The sequence below is a fragment of the Neltuma alba genome, unplaced genomic scaffold, assembly GCF_004799145.2.
Source record: "Neltuma alba isolate B1F8T4 unplaced genomic scaffold, ASM479914v2 tig00002217_pilon, whole genome shotgun sequence".
Classification (NCBI taxonomy): domain Eukaryota; kingdom Viridiplantae; phylum Streptophyta; class Magnoliopsida; order Fabales; family Fabaceae; genus Neltuma; species Neltuma alba.
In genome coordinates, this window is record NW_021632785.1 from 15,228 (window position 1) to 40,469 (window position 25,242).

Here is a 25,242-nt window from a genome sequence, read left to right on the forward strand (position 1 = left end):
GGGCTAGCAACGTGTTTCAAGCCCATTAGTGGCGAGTCCTTGATTATTCTGCAGCCCATGCTTTTTCTAGCTTCAGTTTTTGCTCCCCCGAGGGGGTTGGATTCAAAGGAATTTGAGGTGCTTGAATAATACACTCATAATTTTCACTGATTTTTAATTGATTTCACGAACTATTCACGTACTCGTTTTCACCTAGCACCATCAAATTGAAATGTTCAATAAAAAACAATGTGAGAATGACAATTCTCAAGACCTCTTATTAATTTCGATTTGCATTTTCTAATACCCCTTTATCACCACCCAACTTGTCATGTCTAGCCAATGTTGATTCACATCGACCGTGTGTCAGGAATAAAATCAATATGCGCTGCATATAGGTCATGCAATTTTAGATTTAATAGACAAAGACGTGAATAATTGTGACAAGTCGATGGCAGGTCAGCCAAGATTACTTTTATTTGCTGCTACCCTGTTCTTAAGGTAAGATCTAATTAATTAATTTGAGTAAATTAATGATGTTAGTTAAATCAATTAATATGATTTTTTTTCTAAAATACTATAGTCATATTTCTTAATTTTCTCCTCCCTTCTACTTGATTGTTGTTGAGGGAATATCAATACACAAGGAGTGTGAAAAAAAGGGCAAGATTATTTCGATTAGTCTTGAAAATTTGTGTTGGCATTTAGCAATGCGGTACAGGGGGCGCATAAGCACCAGAGTCAAATAGATTGCCAGAAGAAGTAACACGAAGCGTAGATGGTAAAATATGCAAGGAGAACTCTAGATCATATATGGGAAACATATCATTAACCAACCAAGGGATTTGATTAACTCGCTGCAGTTGGTGGATGGGAGCTTGCAAGGGTTATGAGTGAGGAAGAAAACGAAAATAAAAAAGAAAGAAAGAGAAATGAGTTGGCTTTTTGGACTAATTCGCAGACAAGATAATAGTAAGAGCTTGAATAATTGGATATTAACAATGGGAAACTGCTAATAATCGATGAGTGCAGGTGGGTTGCTCTAGCTGATTCAAATTCAATTATCCTGGGGGTCCAAGTTCCCTGCTTGACTTTGGCACAGAGGGGTATCATTGTCATTCCACCTTCTCCACTTAACATCCTGCTCCTCTCCCACCTGGCGCAACGGCGGCGCCGCCCAAGAGCTACCCTGCAATACTGCGCTGCTGCACATTGCAGATCACCCCAGGCCCCCACTTATACGTATGCATGTGCGTGTGTACATATATAAATTAATGAAGAGTGGAAAATACGTAACAACACTTCCAAGTTGTCCCTGCTACCTGGCCCTGATGGCAGCGGGTGGTGCTGGCTTACGTGCATGGAAGGGCTTGCTTTTGGCAGATTCTGGCGTTCGTGATTCAGTACCCATTCCGTCTGCATACAGAGAACTTATTTATTCACGCCTGGTTTGGGCTTTTTGCGTTTCGGGCACCAATCCTTTCAAATAGGAGTTCAAGATACAACGACTCAATGCAATGTCAAGATTTATACCAACTTTGAGATGACACAAGTCGAGAGCTAATAGATGATTTACCCTCAAGTGCATACTACCTTCATGGATAAAATTTGAATTTCAAACCTTATTATTGGTTGAGATAGGCATTAGAAACCATTTATTACGCATCCACCTTGTAATTTAATGACATGCATGAACGCTTTGTGGCTTCGATTTTGCTTGTAATCTTAAATCATTGTCTAATTCAAAAAACAAAGACAGAGTCTTTTTTCTGCCAACTATCAAGACAGATTCTTAGAGTTGGTTAATCCTATTATGAATGAAGAAAAGAAATCTAGTACAATTTGATTCTTATGATGGAAATCGAGGATCCGCAACACCGAGGAGCACTTTGGATTTTGTCCCTCATTGCACTAACTGTGAAGGTCAGGGACCAGTGAGAGGTGAATATTAGGAAGAAAAGCTAGCTGGTACAACGTCCAACCATGAGATTAAAGTTAGGGCGGTTCTGATCAAAGTATCAACAGGAAAAGACAAACACGAAAAGCGGTAAAGTTAACTGAAATGGGAGTGGGAGGAAAGATTAGTTCTCTTTTTCCCCTTTTCCGACCTCTAATGGAGGACAGTTTCATACGAAAGGGACGTGTGAAAGAATTGGAATGGCCTAAACGTCACGCTTCTTCCCCTCACTCTCTTTCCCGCCATTAACATCAGAATGATCAAAAGTTTAACTTGATGACCTTTATTTTCCGCTTTTTTTTTTTTTTTTAACTGACTTGATGTCTTGATTCTTCTCTTTTCATATGTGGTGGGCATAAAACCTTTTCACAAATGGTCGCAAACAAAAATTCCAATCAGCAAATGGAAAAACGACAAAGAGACTTCAGGGTTGGAGAACAATAAAACATACCGAGCAGAATTAATTAAATATTAAAGGACCATTATATTGAATCAAGAAAGTCAAAAGGGCTGTGTATTTATCATCAACTTCACATTGGTTCGGGCTGGCGGTATTCCTTCAGTTGCTCCTTCTGGGTATTGTTTAATCTGTGGATAATTGGTGTTTTGTGATTTTTTGTCTGCTAAGTTTATTAGTGAACTCCTCTTGTTAAAATTTTGGGGAGCCTTTTTCTACTCAGGTTTATCCTTGTGCACGTTGTTTTTAGGAGGTGGACCTTTTTTTCTTCCTAAAAAATATGTTTAGCGCATTAAAGATTTGAGTTTTGTTAGTTTTGCATTTGATGCTTGTGGAAGTACCAGTTCATACTTTATATACCCTGTCTAGTTGTTTTTCTCCAAAAACTTAATTTGCTTGGTTATGTGAGTGAAGGCAAGAGTCTCCTGCTTTCATAGGTTGCAATTTCTCTGGAAATTTGCCTTTTAGAAGCTCTTAGAGGACAGTCTCCTTCAGAAAACTTTAAAATAATTTGCGATTTTAAGGTTTCTTCTGAGCTGGGTTCTAAAATGTTATATGAAACGGGCTCAGGTCAGGGCCTTCCCGGACTGCGGTTTGTGAGAGAAAAGATGGTCGTGCTTTGGATGGTTATTCATGGGAAAATAGAATCGTGAACGTTAACATTCAGGAAGCTAACAACGTTGTGAACGAAATGCCAAGCTACGCTCCACATTTGCCTTCTAGTTCCATGTAAATCATTCGGACCACTCTTCTCTTTTTATGTTTATTTCTCTTTTGGTCATTCACAATAGGTTTTGGCAACGAAGTATTGCCTTTTTAACTTTACCTTCTCAGTTTCTTGCCCCTTAAATCCTCACTCGATCCAAATTTTTGTTTCTGTCTTGGTTATTCGCATATGGCCAGCTGGTGGATATACTATAAAATTGTAACCCAAACTTATAACTCTATGGCTCGTCATGTTATCAGAGAACTGATACTGTTGGAGGAAGACAGTCAAACTATGTATTTTACTGAAACTTCACTCGTAAATTTTTTATATAATAGAGAAATCCGCCTTTTAACTTCGTTTGATATTTGCTCCAAAAAAAAAAAAAACTTCGTTTGGTGCTGTTTCAGTGATCCTCACTGAAAAGAGTGGCAAAGTTGTTCAAATTCATGAAACTATACATTCTTGCAAATTTTGGTGTCCTCAGGCTTTGCCTGGCAGATTATCATTAGTTTGGTATTGATGTTTTTCTTTTTTTTGCCAACATTTTTTTCATAAATGTCTTGTCATACCGGGAGTCATAAGCTTGATAATATAGATTTTAGTGCTGGCTTGGCTTTCTGAATCTCACAACACCACCTTTGACGAAAAGTTTTGATTATTTTGATTTTCAGGGATATAGAGGGATCTGCCGTTCATCATTCTCAAATATCTGAATTTGGAGCCCTTGAGCAATCACTTGGATTTCGTGTAGATGATGCTATCAATCTTAGCAGAAGTATGTCGGTCACATTTGATCATTGTCTCAATCTCATTTTCCTGAAAGACACGTTTTGTCCTATGTATTATAGTATCTCTCTGACTCTCCCCAAATCAAGTATCAACTGGAGAATCATATTCTTTCCATCTGCTTTCAACGTTGCTATCATACTATGAGCATAAGCCTAGCAGTTGATTTCGACTCTCTTTGTGAAATATTGTTTCCTTTCTTGTGGAAGGTGTTTATTAGTTTGACTTCGTGAATTCACCATGTTCTAGAACTCTTCTCCCACATTTCAGCGCCTCAGAATATTTTGTTGCATTTGAAGCCCAATCAATCCTATCCTCTCGAATTGTTCTGGCATGTAGTTAACTTGCTGTCAACATTAGCCTTTCCATTCTCCCTCGTCCCATCATGGGTAAAATCTTAATGTTCTTACTTTTCTTGGAAGAAAGATACTCGTTTCCTCAAGTATGCTTCTTCGAACGCAATTAGAAGTTGGAAGAAGAGTGTGATAGATGAGACAGGAGCAAATAGTATGTGATTTACTTTCCTACCAAAAACCGGCGTTTAAACCTCAACAAATAGTCATGGAAATTCATGGTCTTAGAAGTCGTTCCCACTAGTTGGTACCTCATTTAATCTCTAATAACTTTATCATCTATAATTATCTGTTAGATCCAATATTCAGTCAAATCAAATCAAATAGCCAGGTTCTTGGTGGCGATGTTCAACTTGGTGCATTAAGTAAGGTATGTTCTACTTTGTCTATCTGATCATGTAGTTAAAGCAATAAATCTTAAAAGATAACTGGAAATCCTGCTTTCTTCACCCTCTCCTTTCCTATGGAAGATACCATCACAAGCATCCTCAGATATGAGACTCTCTGCTGCAATTGTGGCATCTCAGACACTGCCATTACAAAGAGACACACAACCTAATCTGGCTTCTATATCTGGTGGCCCTCGCGAGTACTGGGGGGAGTCAAACATTGCAGATGCAAGCCCTAGGACTGATACTTCAACAGATGACACAAACTCTAAAAATCAAAGGGTGATTCTTTTACTTTCATTATATCATATCTGGAGTTTAATTCATGCACCAATTCAATGGCTTTTGGTGATGCTGCCTCGAGTTTTGATCTCATGCTTGAACAAATATGTTGGCTGATGTCCACATTTAAGTTGATAAAAATATGCTTCCACGAAATAAGGTGTTTCAATGTTGTTTTGCAGCCTGAAAGGGGCCGCTCATCTATTGCAGTATCTGATTCCAACGATAGATCAGATCAAAAGGTCGTATTTAATGATGATCACAAAATATAAGCTTGTCATCACTATGGACTAATTCAACAGTCATGTATGCAGACACTGCGACGGCTGGCTCAAAATCGTGAGGCTGCCAGAAAAAGCAGACTAAAGAAAAAGGTAGGCTCTTTTTTGTATTGACTGCCTCCGTTCTAGACTTCTAGTAACATTGTTTTTCTGTTACAAATTTAATGAAATAATTACCCAACTGCTGGATGGAGCATTGTCAAAATGTTTGTATCCACAGTAACTTGTCATGTTTTACCATTCTGCTCATGTATTCTTTTCTTCCTCATCTCTCATTCCTTTCAATATATTCAGGCATATGTACAACAATTGGAAAGTAGCAGGCTGAAACTGACCCAACTTGAGCAGGAGCTTCAGCGAGCCCGCCAACAGGTTATTTTTCTTATCGTCTCTGCTCAAATTTGGCACTTTTCGTCCCTGAAGCCGCATGTTTTAAGGCAAACTTGGCTTAATCTGATAATTTTATTACATGAACATTAATTAGGTTTTAAATTATATTGTAGGGCATTTTCATTTCAAGTGCAGGAGACCAATCCCATTCATTGAGTGCAAATGGTATTACTGTGAGCCTTAACCTTGAGAACTTTATCATCGATGCCCCTCTTGGTGGAACAGTATTTTGAGATGTCTTGGGTATTCAGTGCAGTGATATCAAATGCAAAATTATAACTATCGCCAATACAGCCTCGCTAACACTTGGCTTGACATCCCACTAAGAATAGGTTGCATGACAATCAGTTTATCCATACATGTTTACATTGACTGCAAGCAGATCTGATGCTATTATTGATTTTCTAATGTGAACTTCTAAACAAGCCCAGCTGTTCATACTTTATTTTATTATTTATAACTTAGGCTCTAAACCAGGCTATAGAGATCCTTCCAATTGAAAATGGGAACTTACTTAAAAAGAATGTTCTTTTGACCATCTAGGGTGCTTGAATTTAGGTTTAGTTTGCCCCGAGGGCTAATGAGTTAAATTTGGCTATATGTTCTTTTCTGTGCCCTGCTGTAGAGAGTGCCCCATAAAGTATTCCATGACATGGGTTCATGAAGCAAACGGAAATTTTCACGTTAGAGGATATGGAGCCTAACGTACTTGGATTAAACTTAGAGTAACTACTATCTGCTCTTGTAAATCAGATCCTAATTTGTAAATGATTGGTTTGATTGGTTTGCTGTAACAGGTGCCATGGCATTTGATATAGAGTATGCACGATGGTTAGAAGAGCATAATAAACAAATCAATGAGCTAAAGGCTGCAGTCAATTCCCATGCTGGAGATATTGAGCTGCGTACAATTGTTGACAACATCATGACTCACTTTGATGAGGTTTTCAGACTGAAATGTGCTGCAGCAAAAGCTGATGTTTTCCACATCCTGTCTGGATTGTGGAAGACTCCAGCAGAGAGGTGTTTCATGTGGATAGGAGGCTTCCGCTCTTCTGACCTTCTGAAGGTGAGAATATTTCTTTTATGGATGAAGAAACTAGTTTAACTCAACTATTCTTGGTCAATATCTGAAAGATGTCTCACTTGTTGACGAGATTGGAAGTTAATAGGTTTTATTTTTGTTGTTCTGAAGTAGCTATCCTTCCGTAATATGCTGTCTAACTTCAAACTGAATTGACTCTTGGTGCAGCTTCTTGTAAGTCAGTTGGAGTCCTTAACTGAGCAACAGATGATGGGCATCTACAACTTGCAGCAGTCTTCCCAACAGGCTGAAGACGCTCTGTCCCAAGGAATGGATGCATTGCAGCAATCACTGGCCGAGACCCTTGCTGATAATTCACCCAACCCTTCAGGGTCATCCACGAACGTGGCACATTATATGGGCCAAATGGCCAAGGCCATGGGGAAGCTTGGCACACTTGAGAGGTTCCTTCGCCAGGTAATTCATTTCCTACTTGTTTCCCAATATCTCAAGAGCTAAAAACTATCATTTAATTCAACTTGAGAAGAAATCAGGAACTTTGAGCCAAAGAATAGGCTAACTTCAACCGCAGGTGGTAGCTCATACTAATAACTAGATACATTTTCTAATACACATGGAGTCCAAGGAATAAACCACACAATTTATTGTAGGTCTTATATATCAGAGAGTATAATCTTATTTTTCCCTTAGAAAAATAATAGTGATATATTTATCCATGCTCTTTTTCCTCCCATATACCAGGCTGATAATCTACGACAGCAAACATTACAACAAATGCTGCGGATATTAACCATCCGGCAATCGGCTCGAGCTCTACTCGCGATAGGTGATTATTTCTGTCGGCTAAGAGCCTTGAGCTCACTGTGGCTTGCCCGACCACGGGAATGAATTATGTGAAGACTCGCCATATTATCAACATGACTTCCTCTAGAAGCCTTGGACGCGTTGTTTGTAAGTCAGATCTGATCAATTCTTCACCTTTAGTGCAGTCTATCTCTTAACCTACCGCTCCTTTGCTACATCTTTCTTCTGCTCTCTTTTTGCTCATTCACTTTTACGTTGGAAATGTTCTCAAATAAGTTGTTTGTGTGGATATGTCATTTGTAGATAGGCACGTTAGAGGAGAAAAAGAAATGGAATAGCTTTTGTAATTTAGGCTGCGTCTGTTCATCGTATTCCGTAAGTCAGATTCTATTTTTCTTGGTTTTTTTTTTTTTTGGGGGGGAGTTCTTTTATCTCATTTCTCATGTACTAAATTTTACTTTGGGAGAATTACATCCAAATCCCACACAAGAGAAATAATCACTGTAAAGTCCCAAGTAACAACCTGAGCAGCATGAAATAACAAGTCCTACAGTGAGAATGACAACCTCTGGGACTTGTTTTTTAATTACTTGGGACCTCATTGTAATTCTCCCTTTTACTTTTAATGGTTTTTGGTTGGTGCATTTGTGCATATGAATCTCTCCATGTGCGTATTTGTTGGGTTGCGTTTATGTGGAATATGATTGACGCACGCCCTGCCATTGGAGGTTAGTGATATGCTTAGCTTAAGAAAATCAAGCATGAAAGTGAAAACTAGATGAACTTGAAAAAAAAAATAATTTTTTATAATTACAGGTTCTCATTTCATTTCATTGCCCAAACATATAGCCCAGTTGGCACGTTTTTCAGCCGCTATGATTACTGATTTATTTTTAGCATAATCAAGTTATTTTATTACCACTCTTAACCTAATCAGCGTAATACTTAGAAATGGACAAAAAGAAAGGGGGAATAAAAAAGAGGTCGGGGAGTTGCCGGAGTGAGTATTTTCATTTTCCATGATTCGACCCGCCGATTATTTTCTTGTCTTTTTTCTAAATGAATTTTTATTAGAAGTATTAAGCCTAGAGTGCCCACAAACAATATCTTGTGTATTTCTTTGCATATTTGCTAGGAAAATAATTGAACAAGGGAAGAGGTATTAAATATCTAACTTCAATTCTGATAAGTTTATTTATTCATTACTTTTGACTTGAAAATATCTAACTATATCAATTCTGATAAGTTTATCTATTCATTACCATTGACTTGAAAATATCTAACTATAGAAGGTTCTGCAAAAAAACTTTAAATGGCCAAGAACTCATAGTTCAATCTCATGCCTCCTCTCATAAAGAAGGTAATGAGTTAATAGTATTTGATATAATATCTAATATCTTAGAATGTCCATTTATATGCCTGGCATTCTAGTAAGATCAAGAACTTCATACCAAAAAGAAAAACAAAAAAAAAAATTAAGAGATTTTTATTCAAGACCTGATATGTCAAGTTCCGAATAAGAAATAGCTTTTTTGTTTTTTTGGCATTCACATGAATTGAATGTTGATTTAATTTTACATCCACAGCTTTTACTGAGAAACCTTGACAATGCTTTAAATTGCAATGGTAAACGTAACATTTTCAAACAAATAAAAAACTCTGTTTGTGAGTTATTAATACAATTAATATACTTCTCCGGTCTTTAACATAAGACCTATTTAACTAATTTGATTAGATTAAAGAAGTTAGGTAAATTAGTTAATTATAAGAAATATGACATTTTTCTTAAAACATCCTAATTATCTTCCTTAATATTTTCCCTTCCTCTTCTACTTTATTATAGATTTATGGTTGAGGGAGTATCTATAAGGGTAATTTATGAAAAATTAATAAAAATGAAAAGTATCTCTTATATTTAAAACCAAAATCAACTCAACAATTAGGTCCTATATTAAGAATCAGAGGAGTATTTTATAACTGGATCGCAAAAAATATAGTTTCATAAAGTAGAAAATCTAAAGACGTATATAAAACCTTGCTTATAAACTATAAATAAAATTTTATAATTAGGAATAGAAGTAGTATATGATAATAATGTTAATTATATACACAAACGCACCCGCACATTAACAAATTCTTCGTCACTTGTCTGAATTAAGCCTGCCATGCAGCAGGTTTAGCGCGTGGTAAGAATGACACCACTTCCCCCGGTGCTTGGTCCGATACCAGATCTTCTCTGACGGAAACCAAAGCAGCCATCTATTCTATGAAATTATTCTATCTGAGGAATCACACAAATCATGACGGTCGGCCACCTTGATTAGAAATTACATTTCTCGGCGTCTCCACGTGTCACTGTAAATAGAGTCGAAATTGGTATCGGCGAATGTATCATTTTGGGGTTCAGTATTCATTGGATCAAGCCTCCCATCCAATATGCTGCCTCAGTTCTTGTGAATTAAGAACCGGTAAAGTGTAAAACAGAAGCAAGCTAATTTTTAATAAACTTCCTTTGCGTGTCACCAACGATCCATACAAGTAACAAGGACAACATCTATCGCAACGCAACAATACATCACACAAGATAAGCTTCAGACCCGGTATTTTTGAACATTAGATGGCGATTATGTGTACGATAAACATTCAAATCCAAAATGCTCAACCTACTACATATCTTATGATAGCTGCACGAATAGAAAATTGAGAAAAAAGTAGCTATTCAATTGAGAAGATTAGTTGATTTCTTCAATCAAGTAAATCAGAAACTGCCGTCTTCCTAAACGCATCAACTTGAGCCAACAGACCTGCCATGCTCTTATTTGGGAATACGTCATCAGCTTTCAGCCTCTCCCTCATCCCATATGCTGGTTGCTTGGCATTTATATAGGCCTGGACTAGAGCTTGATAAAGGCTCAAACGAGAGCCATAACCTGATTGTCTCATTCTATAGAAAATCTTTTCCGAATTATGGATGTCACCCCTCTGGGCATATTTATTTAAAATAAGCATGTAGGTACAGAACATTGGCTTCATGTGGTTCTGCTGCACTGCCTTCTGCAAAACAGAGTCTGCCTTCTCCACCTCCCCTGCTTGAACATAAAGTTTCACAATTGAATCCCAAGTCAATGGGCCTATTCGGGTCCCACTATCTGCCATTTGCCTAATAAGATCCTTACCCTTCATTAGCATCTTGTTATTGGCGTAAACCTTCAGAAGCATTGTATAATCCCGGGAAGAAAGTTTCTTCCATTTATTCAACATTATCTCGAAAACTTTCTCTGCTTCTTCAACTTTCTTCAACCTTCCCCAAGCTTCAATTGCAGCTAGACATTCATCACTCCGAGGATTTGACTTGCAGACTTCCCAAATCCTCCCAACTTCATCAGTCTTTCCCAGGCCTCCATAGAGGGGAAGCAAAAACCGGCATACCCATCGATTTTCTTTCAAGTCTTCCCCTTCCATCTCTCTCAAAACGTCTTCAGCTTTTTCTTTAAGCCCAGCTGAGGCATAATGCTTGGCCAAGACTGCTTTTGTTTGGATGTCTGGTTCGATGCCCTCAGCCTTCATTGTCTCAACAATTTGGTCCATCCCGGCTATATCATTAGCCTGGCCTTTTGCATCTATTAAGATTTGATAAGTGAAAGGAGAAGGTTTAATATTCTCTCTTTCCATTAACAATAACACATCAGCAATTTTCTTCTTGTCAATCCTCTGATACAGGAGAAGCAATTGGTTGCAAGCAAATGCTGAAAGAGGGAACTCTAAATCCCTCATTTTATTGAATACATGTTCTGCCTTTTTCACATTGGTCTGACTAACACAGTTAGCAAGTAAAGTTCGGTAGACAACCTCCCCTCTAAAAGATTCTGGAATGCTTTCTATGTAGTTCTCTGCCTTATGAAGGCCATGCAATTTGGCAAACAAATCAACTCGAGATGTATATTCTCTCTCAGTAAATTCCAAGATCTTTTTCTCCTCAAGCCATTCTGAAAGCTATAGAACCAACAACAAATTAATATAGATTAAGTTATGCCACAAAAGTACAAAACATCAGCATGTAAAACAGGAAGCTCAAAAAGGGGCAGTATGTATCTACGGCAAATCAGCAACATGATTGAATATTCATAGCTCTTCAAAATGCACAAGATGCCTGGCTGGAACAATAATAAACGTTTTAAATCAAAAAAATGATGAAAACATGCTCAAACATGTTCATGTTTCCACATTTGAAGGACCCCATCATCCCAAAAACACATAGGCTTAACACACCCATTCATGTGAAAGCCCTTTAGGTTTGAAGCATTGATAATTATATTCCCATCATACTGTGCTAAAATTCAGACCAATCAATATACCTATATAATACATAAATTGCTAAGGAAATCATATCGAGATATTTGCCTGATAAATAGTGTTATGATTTGAAACATTTTGCTTATATCAGGCTATGTGCTATGTTGTTTTGCTGCATATTGTTTTAACATTCTTCTTTTTTAAAATTGAATTTTCAAATAAATGAGTCTTACTAGACACTTCTGTCATATAAAATGGACCCAGCGTTGCTTTGCTAGAGTGACAGTTCCAGAGAAGAAATGGTGTTAAAGGAACAAAAGTAATCAAAATAAGCATAATTAGAAATTATTAAAATGACATCAAGCAGCCACAACGTGAAGACAATAGATTTAAAATTTTATTCAAACTAAATTCTGATCCATTTACCTGCAAAGCCTTCCCATACAGTTTGCGCTTGCGAAGCATGAGCATGACCAATGAGATCTCTTTCCTCTCTACTTCTTTCCCTTGTTCAACCCATTTGTCCATAGTAGAACGGACATTCCCAACCGGGGCTTCTAAGATTTCCTTGAGCATTTCTGATTGAGCCCTCCTCCCCTTTGGTGACTTTTTCTCAGTTGATTCAGTATCAGTATCTGATAGCTCCAGCTCATTTTGTGGTTCCTCAGTATCCTCATCATCACCAGATAGATCTGATTTAGAAATTAATTCATCATTATTTTCCCCTGTAGTTGCTCCCAATTCAGAAAATCCATCTTCCCCATCCTCCTCCTCTTTTGTGTTTCTTGCATCAGCTTGTGAAGAAAGTTCACGCCTGCTCACGATAAATTTCAGTGAATCATATCCTGAGTGGTACTGAACGGTGTTCAATGATGGAGATCTACCATAGATTATGGGACAACACTCGGAAACACCGCCCTCGTCTTCCACACAAGCTGATGGTGTTAATTTGAGACAGGCGCGAGCAGTTTCTGCTTTAAGCCCTCGGCTCCTAAAAACATATTGCAAAAAATTATCGTCACAAACTGATGCAGATATAAAAGCAAGCCAAATATGAAGCACGAAATGCAAATGACAAATTATAACATTGAGAATAGGAGATATTTAAAGATGACCAGTACCGCAGTACCCGATATGAGAAAGCCGTGAAATACTATACTATTAATCATCAAGCCAGTGTGTATGTTTTCTATTAGCCCACTCGATAGTGTCATGTGAAAAGACGGAATGCATCCATCATAATCGTGACGGAGGAGGAAAACAAAAACAGAGAAGCAGGTCGGCAGCTATACACAAGTGTACAGCAACTATTTAACTATGCGTTCAATTTTGCCCAGCTTCATCGACGGCCACTAGAGAAGGAAAAACCATCGACTTGCATTTTAAACGGAACACAAAGAAATGACCCGAGACTACACGGCATTCTACTGTTTTCTCCATTTCCAGAAGGGACAAGTACTACGGAGACTTACCTCAGAGGAATCGAAGCCCGACGAAGAGCCCACATGTTAACAGACCGCTGGTTGGGAAAGCTAAACAGAAGGGAAGTGATGGGAAGCTGCGCGCTTAAACCCTAAATGCAAAACCCTCTGATTGCCCCCGCGTAAATATATCCTGCGCGCACCTATTGTTTTTCCTATTTCCTGATCGCAGTTAAACCCCCCCCCCCTTTTTGGTTCAGCCTGTGTTAATTGTTAATTGGTAATCACGCTAATACTTAATTATTACAATTATTTTTAAATGAGCTTAGCAGTTATAATTATTATTGATCAGTCGTGAGCAGGAACATGAGCAGTAACTAAGAACCGGGCAACAATCTAGCTGGTCGTACTAGCTGTCAATCTCTGCTTAGGTTTGGATGATTATCGGATGATTATAAAAGATGGCTTCTGAAGTTTTTATTTTTGCCGTGATTTCTTCAAGCGCAGGTGCCAGTGCAACGATGCGAATTGAAAGAAACTTGTCACCTACTATCAGTATACTATCTCCAATTCTAATTATAAAAACTAGTTCACTAATTTGAGGAGATTAAAAAAATAAATTAAATTAATTATTTGTAATAAATAGGTATTGTTTTTCCTAAAATATCCTTACTAATCAAGTTTATTGGTTAGAACTACTATTATTAGAGAGACTATCTTGAAAAAGAATATATAAATATGAGAAACAAAATAGATTATGATTTTATAATTAGGACCAAAATAAAAATTAAATAAGACCTTATATTAAGAATTAGAAGCAGTACTATCAAAGGCATGAAATGTGAATAAGCAATCTAGGACAATGAGACATAATGGAGGCTAAAGTCAGAGTATTAAAGGATTGTTCAGCCATCAAAATAGATTACATAAATTAAATGGGCTAGCTCATTAACAGTATTTTTTTCACATGACTTATTTTGCCCCTGGTTAATATTCATTTGAAGGAAATGGAGAGGAGAGAATGAAAGATTTTAATCAATTTTTTTTAATGGAATGGTTTGATGTTTAATTAATTTTCTTACTTCTGTTATCTTACATTTCCTCTTTACTAAAACTTTGTAACCTTTCATCTATATTTTTTTTTTCAAATTGAATAATTACAATCTCTCCTTCCCATTTTTAAAAATACTCTTATTTATGAAAAAAGTGGGCGGGGAGAAGGAATGAGTGAAAAATAAATGAAAGATAATAAATTTTTAAAAAAAGAAAAATATGTAATTAATTAAGAATAAAAAATGTATTGAACATTTAGGTGGCTTATAAGAAAATAACATGCTCATTCAAAACATTGTAAATTCGAGGGGAAAAAAATGGATGGAATGTCTTTTATTTACTCAAACGCTGGGGTTTTTGTGATAGATCAAAAATTTGTTTGCTAGGATAAATTACAATTAATCCTACCTTTGATCTTTAATATAAGAACTAATTGACTAAATTGAGTAGATTAAGAAAATCAGTTAAGTTAGTTATTTAAATAAATATGTATTATCTTTTTTAAAATATCATTGCTAATCAAATGTATTGGTTAGAACAACAATTATTATAAAAACTATCTTGAAAAAAATAGATAAATATGAAAGACAAAGTGAATCAGGGTTTTATATTTGTAATCAAAATAAAAATCAAACGAGTTCTTATATTAAGAATCGGAGGTAGTAAATGTTAAGCTACATATAATTATACTTTGAAGACTAAAAAAAAAAACCCCTTCAAATGCTCTAATTGCGAGGGTTAATAATTAATGCCAAACCAAAGCTCTACCGGAAAAATCATTGGGTCGACATAGTTGTGGAAGTTAATTCTCCCCATGATTTTGATTAAAACAAAATCTCCCCGTGTTGTCTTGATTGTTGTTTTCTTTTTCTTTTTTTTCCCGCCAGAAGGACTGAGAACGAATTGATGACTAATATAGCATATACGTGTATGCATTTTAAATCAAGGTATACATGTGTGTGAATTTTTTGTCATTTATATAACCATGGTATTTCTAAGTACTACTTCCGGTTCTAATTATAAAACTTTGTTTATAAACTATAAATGGGGTTTTATAACTACGACTGGAGATAGTATTTGATTAGAATTGCCTATCGTAAACATATTGGGTTTTATAACTAGAACTGGAGATAGTATTTGATTAGAATTGCTTATCGTAAACATGTTGGATTTTATAACTAGGACTGGAGATAGTATTGTTTTTGAAAGTTTCAATTATCATTCCGAACAAATAGTGAGTGTTGTGGACATATTTTTAATGACTGTAATAAAATAATTCTTGCATGGGTGGCATTTAATGACAGTGACTTAAAAAAAGAATTCAAAAAGAAGAAAAAGTAATTGAGTCATTTTCATCATCACTATGGTCATAAATCCCAAAACTAGGGTTTTAATGAATTTGATTGAAATACTATCTCCAGTTCTAATTATAAAATCCTGTTTATAGACTATAAACAGGTATTATAATTAGAACAAGATAGTGCATATTACATGAAACATTGTAGAAAGGGGCCTTTCTAAATGATTTGTTTTTAGTTATATCGAAGATCTATTCATAATCCAAATATCATTAGTTCATGGATGCATGATTAACTAGGCTTACACCCTCTCTGTTTCATGTATCAACTCACAGGTAGCGGCAAACCCACCAGCTTTCATCATTCGCTTAAACTCCATGAAATTGACCATTCCATCCCCATCTGCATCCACTTTCTTGATCATTCTCTTGCACTCTTCCAGTGCCTTCCCGTGTTTCAGCCCTAAAGAATCTAAGACTGTGCTCAATTCTTCTTCTGTTATGAACCCATCTCCGTTTTGATCGAACACGTTGAATGCCTCCTTCATATCCTCGTCTTCGTCTTTATCGTCCATTATCGATTGGTATAGTTCCCCGAACTCGTCAATATCAACACACCCGTCTCCGTTTATGTCAATCTTCTCGATCATTTGGATCATATCTGTATCCGAGATGCGAATCCCCAAGTTTTCTAGGGAGTCGCGAAGCTCTTTCTTCGTGATCTTACCATCCCCATTCTTATCGAACATTTGGAACACCCGCCGCACTTCAGCCGGATCCATTAATTATTTGCTTCCGATACTATGGTGACGCAAAAGAGGATAATCAAAACGCGAGAGAATGATATTAACTGGTTCGAAGAAGAAGGGGAAGAAGAATGGGGAAGCAAGTTGATGGAATTAGATGTAGACAGATTGGCGAAGGGTTTGTGATGGTAGCAGATTGGAACTAATAATTTTCCCAGACGTTGTTTTGAACGGATGATGCGTTCATCCCTTCAATTGCGTTAAATCGTTCGTTATATTAGGGTGGTTGCGATGCGAAGCTGTTTGTGTTTTATGTATAGCTAATTAATGGAGTGCTTGAAATTTAAATAACAAACTGCCTGAGTACGGTTTGATTCTGATAAGATTTTCCATGGGGCACGTTATAGTTTATCTCATGATGGTTTCTTAATTTGGGTTTACTATTTAATTTAGGGAAAACCCTATTGAAGGTACTTATATTTTTTTTTTTAATTTTTAATTTGGTACCTATGTGTTTTTTTCCCTTTAATTAAACATTTAATTTTATCTTTTTAACAACATTAGCTCTTATAACTTTGTTCTATTAATATTTTTAGTCTCTACATAAGGATTAATGATGTTAATAGAGGAAAAATAAAGATTTAGTTAAGAACAAAAAAACATATAGGTACCAAATTGAAAATCGAGAGAAAGTATAGGTACCTCCAATATGGTTTTCCCTACTATTTTTAGAAAAATAAAACTGCGTTTATTAAAGGAAAAAAAGCTCGGTACACTCGCATGTTTTATAGCATATTTTTGTTCAAAATGGCAATAACAGGTGAATCGGACACGGGTCAAATTCAAGTGTCGCGTGGGTGGCAGGGTTATTTCACTGCCCAAACTTTGTTACATTTTCATATTATTAAATTTGTCATTTCTCAAAAATAAAATATCATTATTAAAGTCTTTTGTTGTCATTGTATATACGCGTCTGTGTGAGGCTTCATCGTAGTTAGGCCACTTGAAGCTGGGAATGCGGGCTGGCGGTGCGGATACGGGCCAGCCCGCAGCGGTGCGGGCCAAAAACGGTGCTGGCTGAAGTAGCTCGCACTTTGGCGGGCTGGCATTTTGCCAGCCCGCCTAACTTTTTTTTTTTTTAAAAAAATATTATTTGTATAAGTTTGAGCTTAGTTTGTAATGTTAAAATTGGACTTGGAGTTTTAAACTTGAGTAATGAGTTATAATAAAATAATGTGAGGATTAATTTATAATTTGAGAAGATATTTTAGAAAAACTAACACATATTTTTTTCTAAATAATTAATTTGACTATTTTCTTATCCAAATTAATTAAGTAGATCTTTTATGTATGTATTACATATGCAATTACATGGATGAGAAAATGTAAATATGAAATTTGGGGGTTAAAATCCTCCAATTATGTTGTATAATATATTAGAATTATATAAAACTAAAAATTAAAAAAAAAAGCGGGCTGAAAAAGGTGCGGGCTGGAGTAACCCGCACCTTGGCGGGTTGGCATTTTGCCAACCCGAGCCCGCCATTTTTGGCGGGCTGGGCCCGCGGGCTCAGCCCGTATTACCAGCTCTACACTTGAGGGCTCTAATAGGGCCATGCAGGTTTTAATGGTGTTTTTCTGTTGTTATCCTTGATCAAATTTGATTCTCTTCTTTTTTAATGAGATAATCAAATTTGATTCTTGTTAGGCTCAGTGGAGATAAAACTCACAACATTCTTTCATTCAACTCACGGTGTTTTGATACCTAACCTTTATAAAAATTGAATTGTTTTTACTCAATCCAGCCATCATTGGTTTTAGGGGAAACATTTTGAGCAAACATGGTTATATTTTTCTTCACAAATCAAAGTATTTTTTGTTGCACTTTATATTTTAAATGTTATTGTTTAGTTTGGACATAAAACCAAATTTGGCCAATTTTCGTTCGACACTTTGAGTCAATTGTACTGCTATCTAATCCTTCTTATGTTATTTTGAAACTAGCTTGAGTCAAACTTAATTGAATTCGACTTGTAAACATATTTACTAGGCAACTTCTCATAGCCCTGATAATATTAGAAAATTTAAGGATTTAATTTAAAAAAATGCTCCTCCAATCCTTAATATAAGACCCATTTAACTAATTTGATTAGATTAAGGAAATTAGGTAAGTTAGTTAATTATAAGAAATGCGACACGTTTTTCCTAAAACACCATAATCATCTTTTTTAATCCCAATCTATTTCTTTTACTTGATTATGATTGAGGAAGTATCTATAAGAGTAATTTAGAGAAAATTGATAAATATGATAAATGGATCTTATATCTAGGACCAAAACCAACTTAACAATTGGGTCCTATATTAAGGACCGGATAAGTAGTTTTTATTTGTTCAATTTAATTAATATGATGTTTATGTTTATATTTCAATTCAAATATACAAATTATAATTATAATTTATTAAACAAGCATATGCTTTTCACATAACTATCATTAAAATTAATACATGAGTAGTATGTTTTCACCCAGCTTATGTACTTAGCATTAATTATTTAATGTTTCTGTCTCCAACCAACTTAAAATATGTTGATTTTTAAATATATTATTAATTTCATAACAAGCTCTAATTATTAATGCCATTAACACATTAAAATCTTTTTATTTTGATTTGTTTAGACAGAAGTATATTAAGCATATATGGTTAATAAATATCTAAGTCCTTTATGTTATGATATTTGATGTATAGGTTTATATTCTTATAAATCCGCTGGTAAAAAAAAATTCTTATAAATCTAAAAACCACCAACGCATTAATATAAAATTATGCGAAATTAGATTGTGATTATCAAAATCTAAAATAAATTGTACATGCTACTAGCACCAATAGTATCGCATCCTGTAAATTTTAGTGATATTTATTACGACTTTAAAAAGGTCTTCAGCTGGCTAAAGGCCCAGATACCCGAGTCGTGCAGCCAAACGATATTTTGCAGGCGCAAGGGTTTCTCCTATCACACATCCCCAAAATCAAATGATACAATTGTCTGCCTTTTGAAGTGCGGAAGCTCGCAGGTGCCATTTCCTTCATCTGCTTTCGTTCTCCTTATTCGGTTCTATGCACTGTTTCGCTGAATAAATATCGGGCGCGGGCATCTGCGTTGTTAATCTCGTTAGAATATGCTGAATTATTTGGATTTTTTCAGTTCGTGATGTGATTCTTCGCATGATTCCTGAGGACGCGGAGTACGAAACACAGATTAATTTAAGTTATTAGCTGGCTTCGCTCTCGCCACGGTTTAATTTAGTGAAGAAAGAAAAGGTTTTGATCAGCTTATACCTGATGTCAAACTCCTATCCGGAACCAAAACGACGTGGTGTTTCTGCGTATTAGATATTGGGTTCTTCTGATCTGTGAGTGTTCTTGGGCATTCTTTTAACTAACCGTGAGGAAGCAGAGAAGGAAAAGTAATAATAAACCTCTTTTTGTTTCTTTTTCACTCTTTACGGCCCTTTTTGCTTCTCTCTCTAAAATTTGGTGCTTATGAATACATGTTCATTCTGGAAGAAAGCTCATCATTTCGTGCAAGGTAGTGGCGATTCTTGGTCAGCACATTACCAACGTCCTCTGCCCCTGCTCAACTGTAAATAGGGGTTTGAAAAATGCCTGTTCAGCATTCATGGCAGAAATGTCATGCTATTGTTCCTTGCGTCCTTCCTGTTGATTTTGTTAATTAAATAACGATTATATCACCTTAAAATTTTCATATGATGGCATTGCATAAGGATTAAACAATATTCTTTTCATTATTGGAACGTGCATACTTCTACCGTTTGTCCTTGTCAAATTAATAGCTGGAAATTGCCTGATTAGCTACCCTTCCTTGTAAAATTCTGGCCTCCCCTTGGCTGAAATATTTAGAATTTATTAGTATTAGAACCTGGCCATCCTTTTTTTTTGGGTCTATTTCTTTGAGCATTTACCATTCAACTATTTTCCTTTTCCTAACTGTTCGATATGGTCTTTGATTATCTTGCATCATTAATTTATATTCCACGGTTTTCATGCTTTATTAGGCCTGGCATAATGGACTCAAACTTGCAATCTCCAGCCCATGACAATACTGATACAAAAATGCATTTCGCAAGCCTTCTGGAGACTCATCTCATAGGAATTATCGCCGTCATTCTCCAGCTGATGGATTGCCGTCATCTGATGGTTGGAATCTTTGAACTCTCTCTCATTTCTTATTTCTTTTAGCAGTTACAATGGTCTTTTAGTAAATCATAATACTTTCGAGTTGGTAGATATCTGCATTCTATAATTTTAATTGGTGTTACAAATTGGCTGCATGCGCCCACATCCTCCATGCTGTTCACCTGTGGTTCTTTTTACGCTGTAAATTAGCCGAATAATGGTGCTACTAGGCTTTTTTCTTTCATGATGAACTCACTGAATTTTCGAAGGATTCTAAAATATGTTGTCTTCTGGTGATACCTTCAAAATTTATACTGGTGCTAATCTTGATGAATGGTGATTCTAGCCCTTATGGACATCTGTGTTTTCCGTTGCCAAATAAAAGAAATTTGTGGGCTCTTGAAGTAAATTGGGAAAATGGGAGGCGAATTGGTGGGGCTGTCTAGATTCAAGTAGATGTTTTGAAGGTTGCCTCTCCATGTTTTCTTATATTGGCTGTTTATGTTTATTTGGGATTGATAATATTTTTACACTATTAATGCCAAGCTCTGCTAATGGGGGTTGGGTTCAATACATTTATTCGCATTCAGGTAGCCCCAAGCATGATCGCAGCACGGATCCAAATCCATCAGGGGGAGGCTCTGGAAATGTCTCTGACAATCATGCAAGGAAGGATGATGGCAGGGAAGAAGAAAGAGATTATGGCAAGAATCACCATGGCAGGAGCAGTGATTCTTTTAGACATTCTGATCGACTGTCATCCCGGAGCTCCTATGGTCACTCTAGAAATGAAGAATACAATAGATATGACAAGTATGCCGATGAAGACAGATACCATGAGAGGCTATCTTCTCGCTCTGGACTTGAGTCAAGGGGTGATCATACAAGAGAAGGGAGTGATAATAGGTCCAAAGATCATCTACGAGCTGTGGACAAATATTCACGTGACAAGTATGATAGGTCAGAGTATAGGGGTTCAGATTATAGGAGCAAAGAAAAGGATAGAGAAACCTACTCGGAGCATCTAAAATATAAAGGGAAGGATTCTTTATATGACAGATCTCGATCTGGAAGGAAGCATTCTCCGTACGATGATGTGGAAAGGGAGAGGCGTTCAAGGGACAGTGATTATCGAGATGAAAGAAGAGATTCACACAGAAGTTATAGAGATTACAGAAGTGATCGGGCAGTCTCCTATTCTGAGTCAAGGAGCCAAAGAGATGACCCAGGTTCACGGAAAGACAGTGCTAAATATCGTCTAAAAGAAGCTTATGAAAGTGAACAAAAGGAACTGGACAGTAAGAGGTTTGGTAGGGACTCTCAGATTAGCGAGGACCTTGATAGAAACACCAGAAAAACTGGGGAGCAAATCAGTAATGAAGATAGAGAATCTTCTGCCAAAAAAACGAAGTTGTTTGGCACTGAATATGGTGCGTTGTCAAATATAATTTATACTTGCAGCTTTCTGACTTTTGTGATGCATTTGTTTTGACTCTTCAAATTTTCCTGAATTAAAAGGAGATGAAAGCCAGACTTCAATTTCGAAGCATCCTCAGGAGAGTAATGTGAATTTAGGGACTACCCAGGGCAGTGGTTCAGAGTTTGCCAATGATCTAAATAGTGCAAAGGTTGCAGCCATGAAAGCAGCTGAATTAGGCAAGCGCTTCTTTTCAATTGCAATTGACCTAATTTTGCATCATGTTCTAATTCTTTCAGAAGCCATTTTATACTTATCTGGAAGTTTTGTTGAATGACAGTTAATAAGAACCTAGCTGGCGCTGGTTGCTTGACTACTGACCAAAAGAAGAAGCTCCTGTGGGGCAGCAAGAAGAATACACCAGCAGAGGAGGTATCTTCGACTTTTAATACATTTTCCAATTTTTTTGGGGATAATTGTGTTTGAAATTATGTTCACAGTACTTTTAAGAGGTCAAGGTTTTAACCATTAGATATTCTTGAAATGCAAGTGAGTTATTATCATATGCACGATTTCAAAAGTGATTTGATTTAATGGCGGAGAAGCTAAACCTTAGTCGAGCTCTCCATGGGAAAATCTTTTTCTCTCGTTATTTCTTACTAGTTGAGTCTCAACCTGATTTGCTTGCATGAGGGGGGATTTTTTTTTTTTTTTTTGGGGGGGGGGGTGTGGTTAGTTATGGTTATGGAATATTGAGGTGCTGTATCTGTCATAACACCACTGTGCTTTTTTATTTGCCTTGGCAATTGCTATAAAACCGGTACTTATTCATTTGCTGCTCCAAAAATGCACACGCCAAATGTTATAGTCTGGTCACCGCTGGGATACAGCACTGTTTTCTGATAGGGAACGTCAAGAGAAGTTCAACAAACTCATGGTAAGTCTCGATTGACCTACTGCCCTATTTGACGAGATAATAGCATCAGGAGATCTTTTCCCCTTTTTCCCCCTTTTATTTAACTTGTTCCTGAATAGTCTGGCTGGCTCCTTTGGAGTTTTCCCCTTACTAACACAGTTTTAGAGTCTGAGGTTGCATTGGTGCCTATGGCCAATTGTAGGGTGTGAAGGGCGACCCCCAGGTGGAGCAAAGATCCAACGATCAAAATGTGGAGAAGCAGAGGGAACAGCTCCAGATGGATCTAGAGAAGCAGTACACTGCAGGTCTTCGTCGGCGAGATGGCCGTACAGTTGGATTAGGACTTTAAACATTCGCTCAACAGCTTTCCCATCGTTTGACCTGCACTATGGTGGTTATTACGCTTCCCTGCTCTGGAGGATTTTGTTACTTGTTTGTTTTATTTGGGAGCATGATTTGATGTCAGCCACATGGAATCTTGGCAGTTGTTGGGAGTTTTCTAGTAGACAGAAACTCGTTTATGTTATGGATATTCTTGTAATTGGAGGTCAAATTTTATCTTGTAATGCGTATAAAACCGATCTTGATACTTGGGACCTAAAGATGTTTAAAATATCATTTCAATCTGTGATGGACTGATGGGTTAATTATGGGAGAATTATAATGAGATTCTAAAAAAGACATAATTTTTAAAAAATCTGAATAATAACTTAAGCAGCATATAATAATAAGTTTTAGATTAGGAAAGAATAATTTTTGGGACTTGTTTTGTGATTAATTTTTGTTTTTGGGACTTGATTGTAATCCTCTTGTTAATTATTTTATTGTGAACACTAGTGAAGTATGAATGTCTTGAACTAAAATGGTTCCCGGGAGGACTAACGACGGTCACAGTGTCTATAATTGTTCCTCTTAACCACAATAGTACGCTTCCCTCACCGTCGGGCAACTGTTAACATTATAGAGTGGTCTTCGGCCCCTGCTATGTGGTTGCGTGGTCTCGGTCGAGTGTGTATGGTAAATTCAATCATTTTTCGATGCACAGGGTGAGGTTTTTCCCCCCAAAAATATTTTATGTTTTTAGAGATAAAAATTAAGTAATACTACTTCCGGTCCTTAATATAAGATCTTGTTTGACTTTTATTTTGGTTCTAAATATAAGACTCCAATTCACTTTTTCTCTTATATTTATACATTTTTTTCAAAGTAGCCCTTCTAACATGATAGTTCTAGTCAATACAATTAATTAGTAAGGATATTTTAGGAAAAACAACACTTATTTAGGACAAATAACTAACTCAACTTACTTTCTTAATCTCCTCAAATTAGTCAACCGGCTCTTATAATTAGGACCGGAGGTAGTATAATGAGAAGGGATTATCTATTTCCTCAAGAAACTGCACAAAATGGGGGAACTAACATATTACCTATTTCCACTCTATTGTAGGGTGGTTATTAAAAGAAATAAAATCAGAAGATTTATCATGACCTAACCTCGTCAAAAAAATCAGAATCTCTATTTTCTTCTTCTTTTATATAAAAAATCAAATTTATTTAAATAAAATAAATGATACATGATATTTTGAACTTTCAAATAGATCATGTGTCAGTGCCAATCATGAAAACATACTGAAAACACAAACTAAATAAAAAAGGATAACTATAGTTATCTTTACGGTTGCTATTTTTATTCCAACACAATAAAAAAAAACAAAAAAAAAAACTCCAACCGACTTATAATATTTTAACTAGAATTGTTCATAGGCAGAACTAGACATGGTTGGATTCCTCCTTGATGCCTAGTCAGAGGAATGAACAGGTGTGTATTTTGCAACCTGTTGCCTGACCTGCTTGGTAAAAACCCTAGACATTTTAGATTAGGCTGATCTGGGCTGAATAAGGCAGGCTTTTTGGCCTAAATGATGACATCCTACTCATATTATGTGTCGAAAAAAATCCACAATCTAAATAAACTTTGTTACTTTTACTGTTTTAATTCATTCTTAATTTATATTCTAATCTGAAAAAAATATAAATATAATATATAACAGAAATATCAAATGGTGCTTCAACTCAAATATGTGGATGGTTAAAAACATATAATTTATATCATTTTTTTAAAATATAATATAATAAAATGATATTACGCATAAAAGCTGTCAAAATCAAACCGATAGAAAGTATGAAATTTCATAGTCTCTCCGTCTTCCATTTCATATTCACATCAGTTTCAAACATCATAATTTAATATAGTATATTGATATTTCGTATATATATTATATATAATCATATATATATAAATATAGTTGACAAAAAAATATACTACCTTGGTTTTAATTATAAGAGCCAGTTGACTAATTTGAGAAGATTAAAGAAGTAAGTTGAGTTAGTTATTTGTCCTAAATAAGTGATGTCTTTCCTAAAATATCCTTGCTAATAAAGTATATTAACTAGAACTATAAATTATAAGGA

The 25,242-nt window shown here is 36.0% G+C and overlaps 4 protein-coding genes across 5 annotated transcripts; 2 read left to right on the plus strand and 2 right to left on the minus strand.

The window, feature by feature from the left end:
- Positions 1–2,437: 2,437 nt before the first annotated feature.
- LOC114720298 (transcription factor TGA2.3-like) lies at positions 2,438–7,849 on the plus strand. 2 transcript variants are annotated; one of them, XM_028905944.1, is made up of 13 exons: positions 2,438–2,487; positions 2,808–3,122; positions 3,774–3,877; positions 4,538–4,611; positions 4,712–4,912; positions 5,095–5,154; positions 5,227–5,286; positions 5,488–5,565; positions 5,697–5,748; positions 6,381–6,652; positions 6,836–7,084; positions 7,370–7,549; positions 7,583–7,849. In XM_028905944.1, exons 2-12 carry the CDS (start codon positions 3,085–3,087, stop codon positions 7,514–7,516), a joined length of 1,335 nt encoding a protein of 444 aa, XP_028761777.1. In that variant the 5' UTR covers positions 2,438–2,487; positions 2,808–3,084; the 3' UTR covers positions 7,517–7,549; positions 7,583–7,849. The 2 variants fall into 2 exon arrangements, with proteins under 2 accessions (XP_028761777.1, XP_028761770.1); XM_028905937.1 differs by having other exon boundaries at positions 7,370–7,849.
- A 2,078-nt stretch (positions 7,850–9,927) lies between these two features.
- Positions 9,928–13,309, minus strand: LOC114720278 (pentatricopeptide repeat-containing protein At1g80270, mitochondrial). Its single transcript, XM_028905922.1, has 3 exons — positions 13,198–13,309; positions 12,152–12,716; positions 9,928–11,425 (listed from the first exon to the last, which is right to left on the minus strand). Exons 1-3 carry the CDS (start codon positions 13,230–13,232, stop codon positions 10,178–10,180), a joined length of 1,848 nt encoding a protein of 615 aa, XP_028761755.1. The 5' UTR covers positions 13,233–13,309; the 3' UTR covers positions 9,928–10,177.
- A 2,474-nt stretch (positions 13,310–15,783) lies between these two features.
- LOC114720310 (calmodulin-like protein 3) lies at positions 15,784–16,278 on the minus strand. Its single transcript, XM_028905956.1, has one exon. The coding sequence runs from the start codon at positions 16,276–16,278 to the stop codon at positions 15,799–15,801; it is 480 nt and encodes a 159-aa protein (XP_028761789.1). The 3' UTR covers positions 15,784–15,798.
- Positions 16,279–20,316: 4,038 nt separating this feature from the next.
- On the plus strand, positions 20,317–23,347 carry LOC114720288 (arginine/serine-rich coiled-coil protein 2-like). Its single transcript, XM_028905926.1, is given in 7 exon segments — positions 20,317–20,366; positions 20,369–20,458; positions 21,028–21,867; positions 21,956–22,093; positions 22,195–22,286; positions 22,723–22,791; positions 22,973–23,347. Coding segments are annotated over 7 exon segments (1,416 nt in total). The 5' UTR covers positions 20,317–20,326; the 3' UTR covers positions 23,120–23,347.
- Positions 23,348–25,242: the final 1,895 nt, after the last annotated feature.

Bases quoted from the DNA above. Each gene is read 5' to 3' on its own strand.
- LOC114720310 (XM_028905956.1), bottom strand. From the start codon at position 16,278: ATGGATCCGGCTGAAGTGCGGCGGGTGTTCCAAATGTTCGATAAGAAT.
- LOC114720278 (XM_028905922.1), bottom strand. From the start codon at position 13,232: ATGTGGGCTCTTCGTCGGGCTTCGATTCCTCTGAG. The intron at 12,717-13,197 runs GTAAGTCTCCGT...ATATGTTTTTAG, and splicing joins CGGGCTTCGATTCCTCTGAG to GAGCCGAGGGCTTAAAGCAG. The intron at 11,426-12,151 runs GTAAATGGATCA...TTGGTTCTATAG, and splicing joins TGTATGGGAAGGCTTTGCAG to CTTTCAGAATGGCTTGAGGA.
- LOC114720298 (XM_028905937.1), top strand. From the start codon at position 3,085: ATGCCAAGCTACGCTCCACATTTGCCTTCTAGTTCCAT. The intron at 4,612-4,711 runs GTATGTTCTACT...TTCCTATGGAAG, and splicing joins AACTTGGTGCATTAAGTAAG to ATACCATCACAAGCATCCTC. The intron at 5,566-5,696 runs GTTATTTTTCTT...ATTATATTGTAG, and splicing joins TTCAGCGAGCCCGCCAACAG to GGCATTTTCATTTCAAGTGC.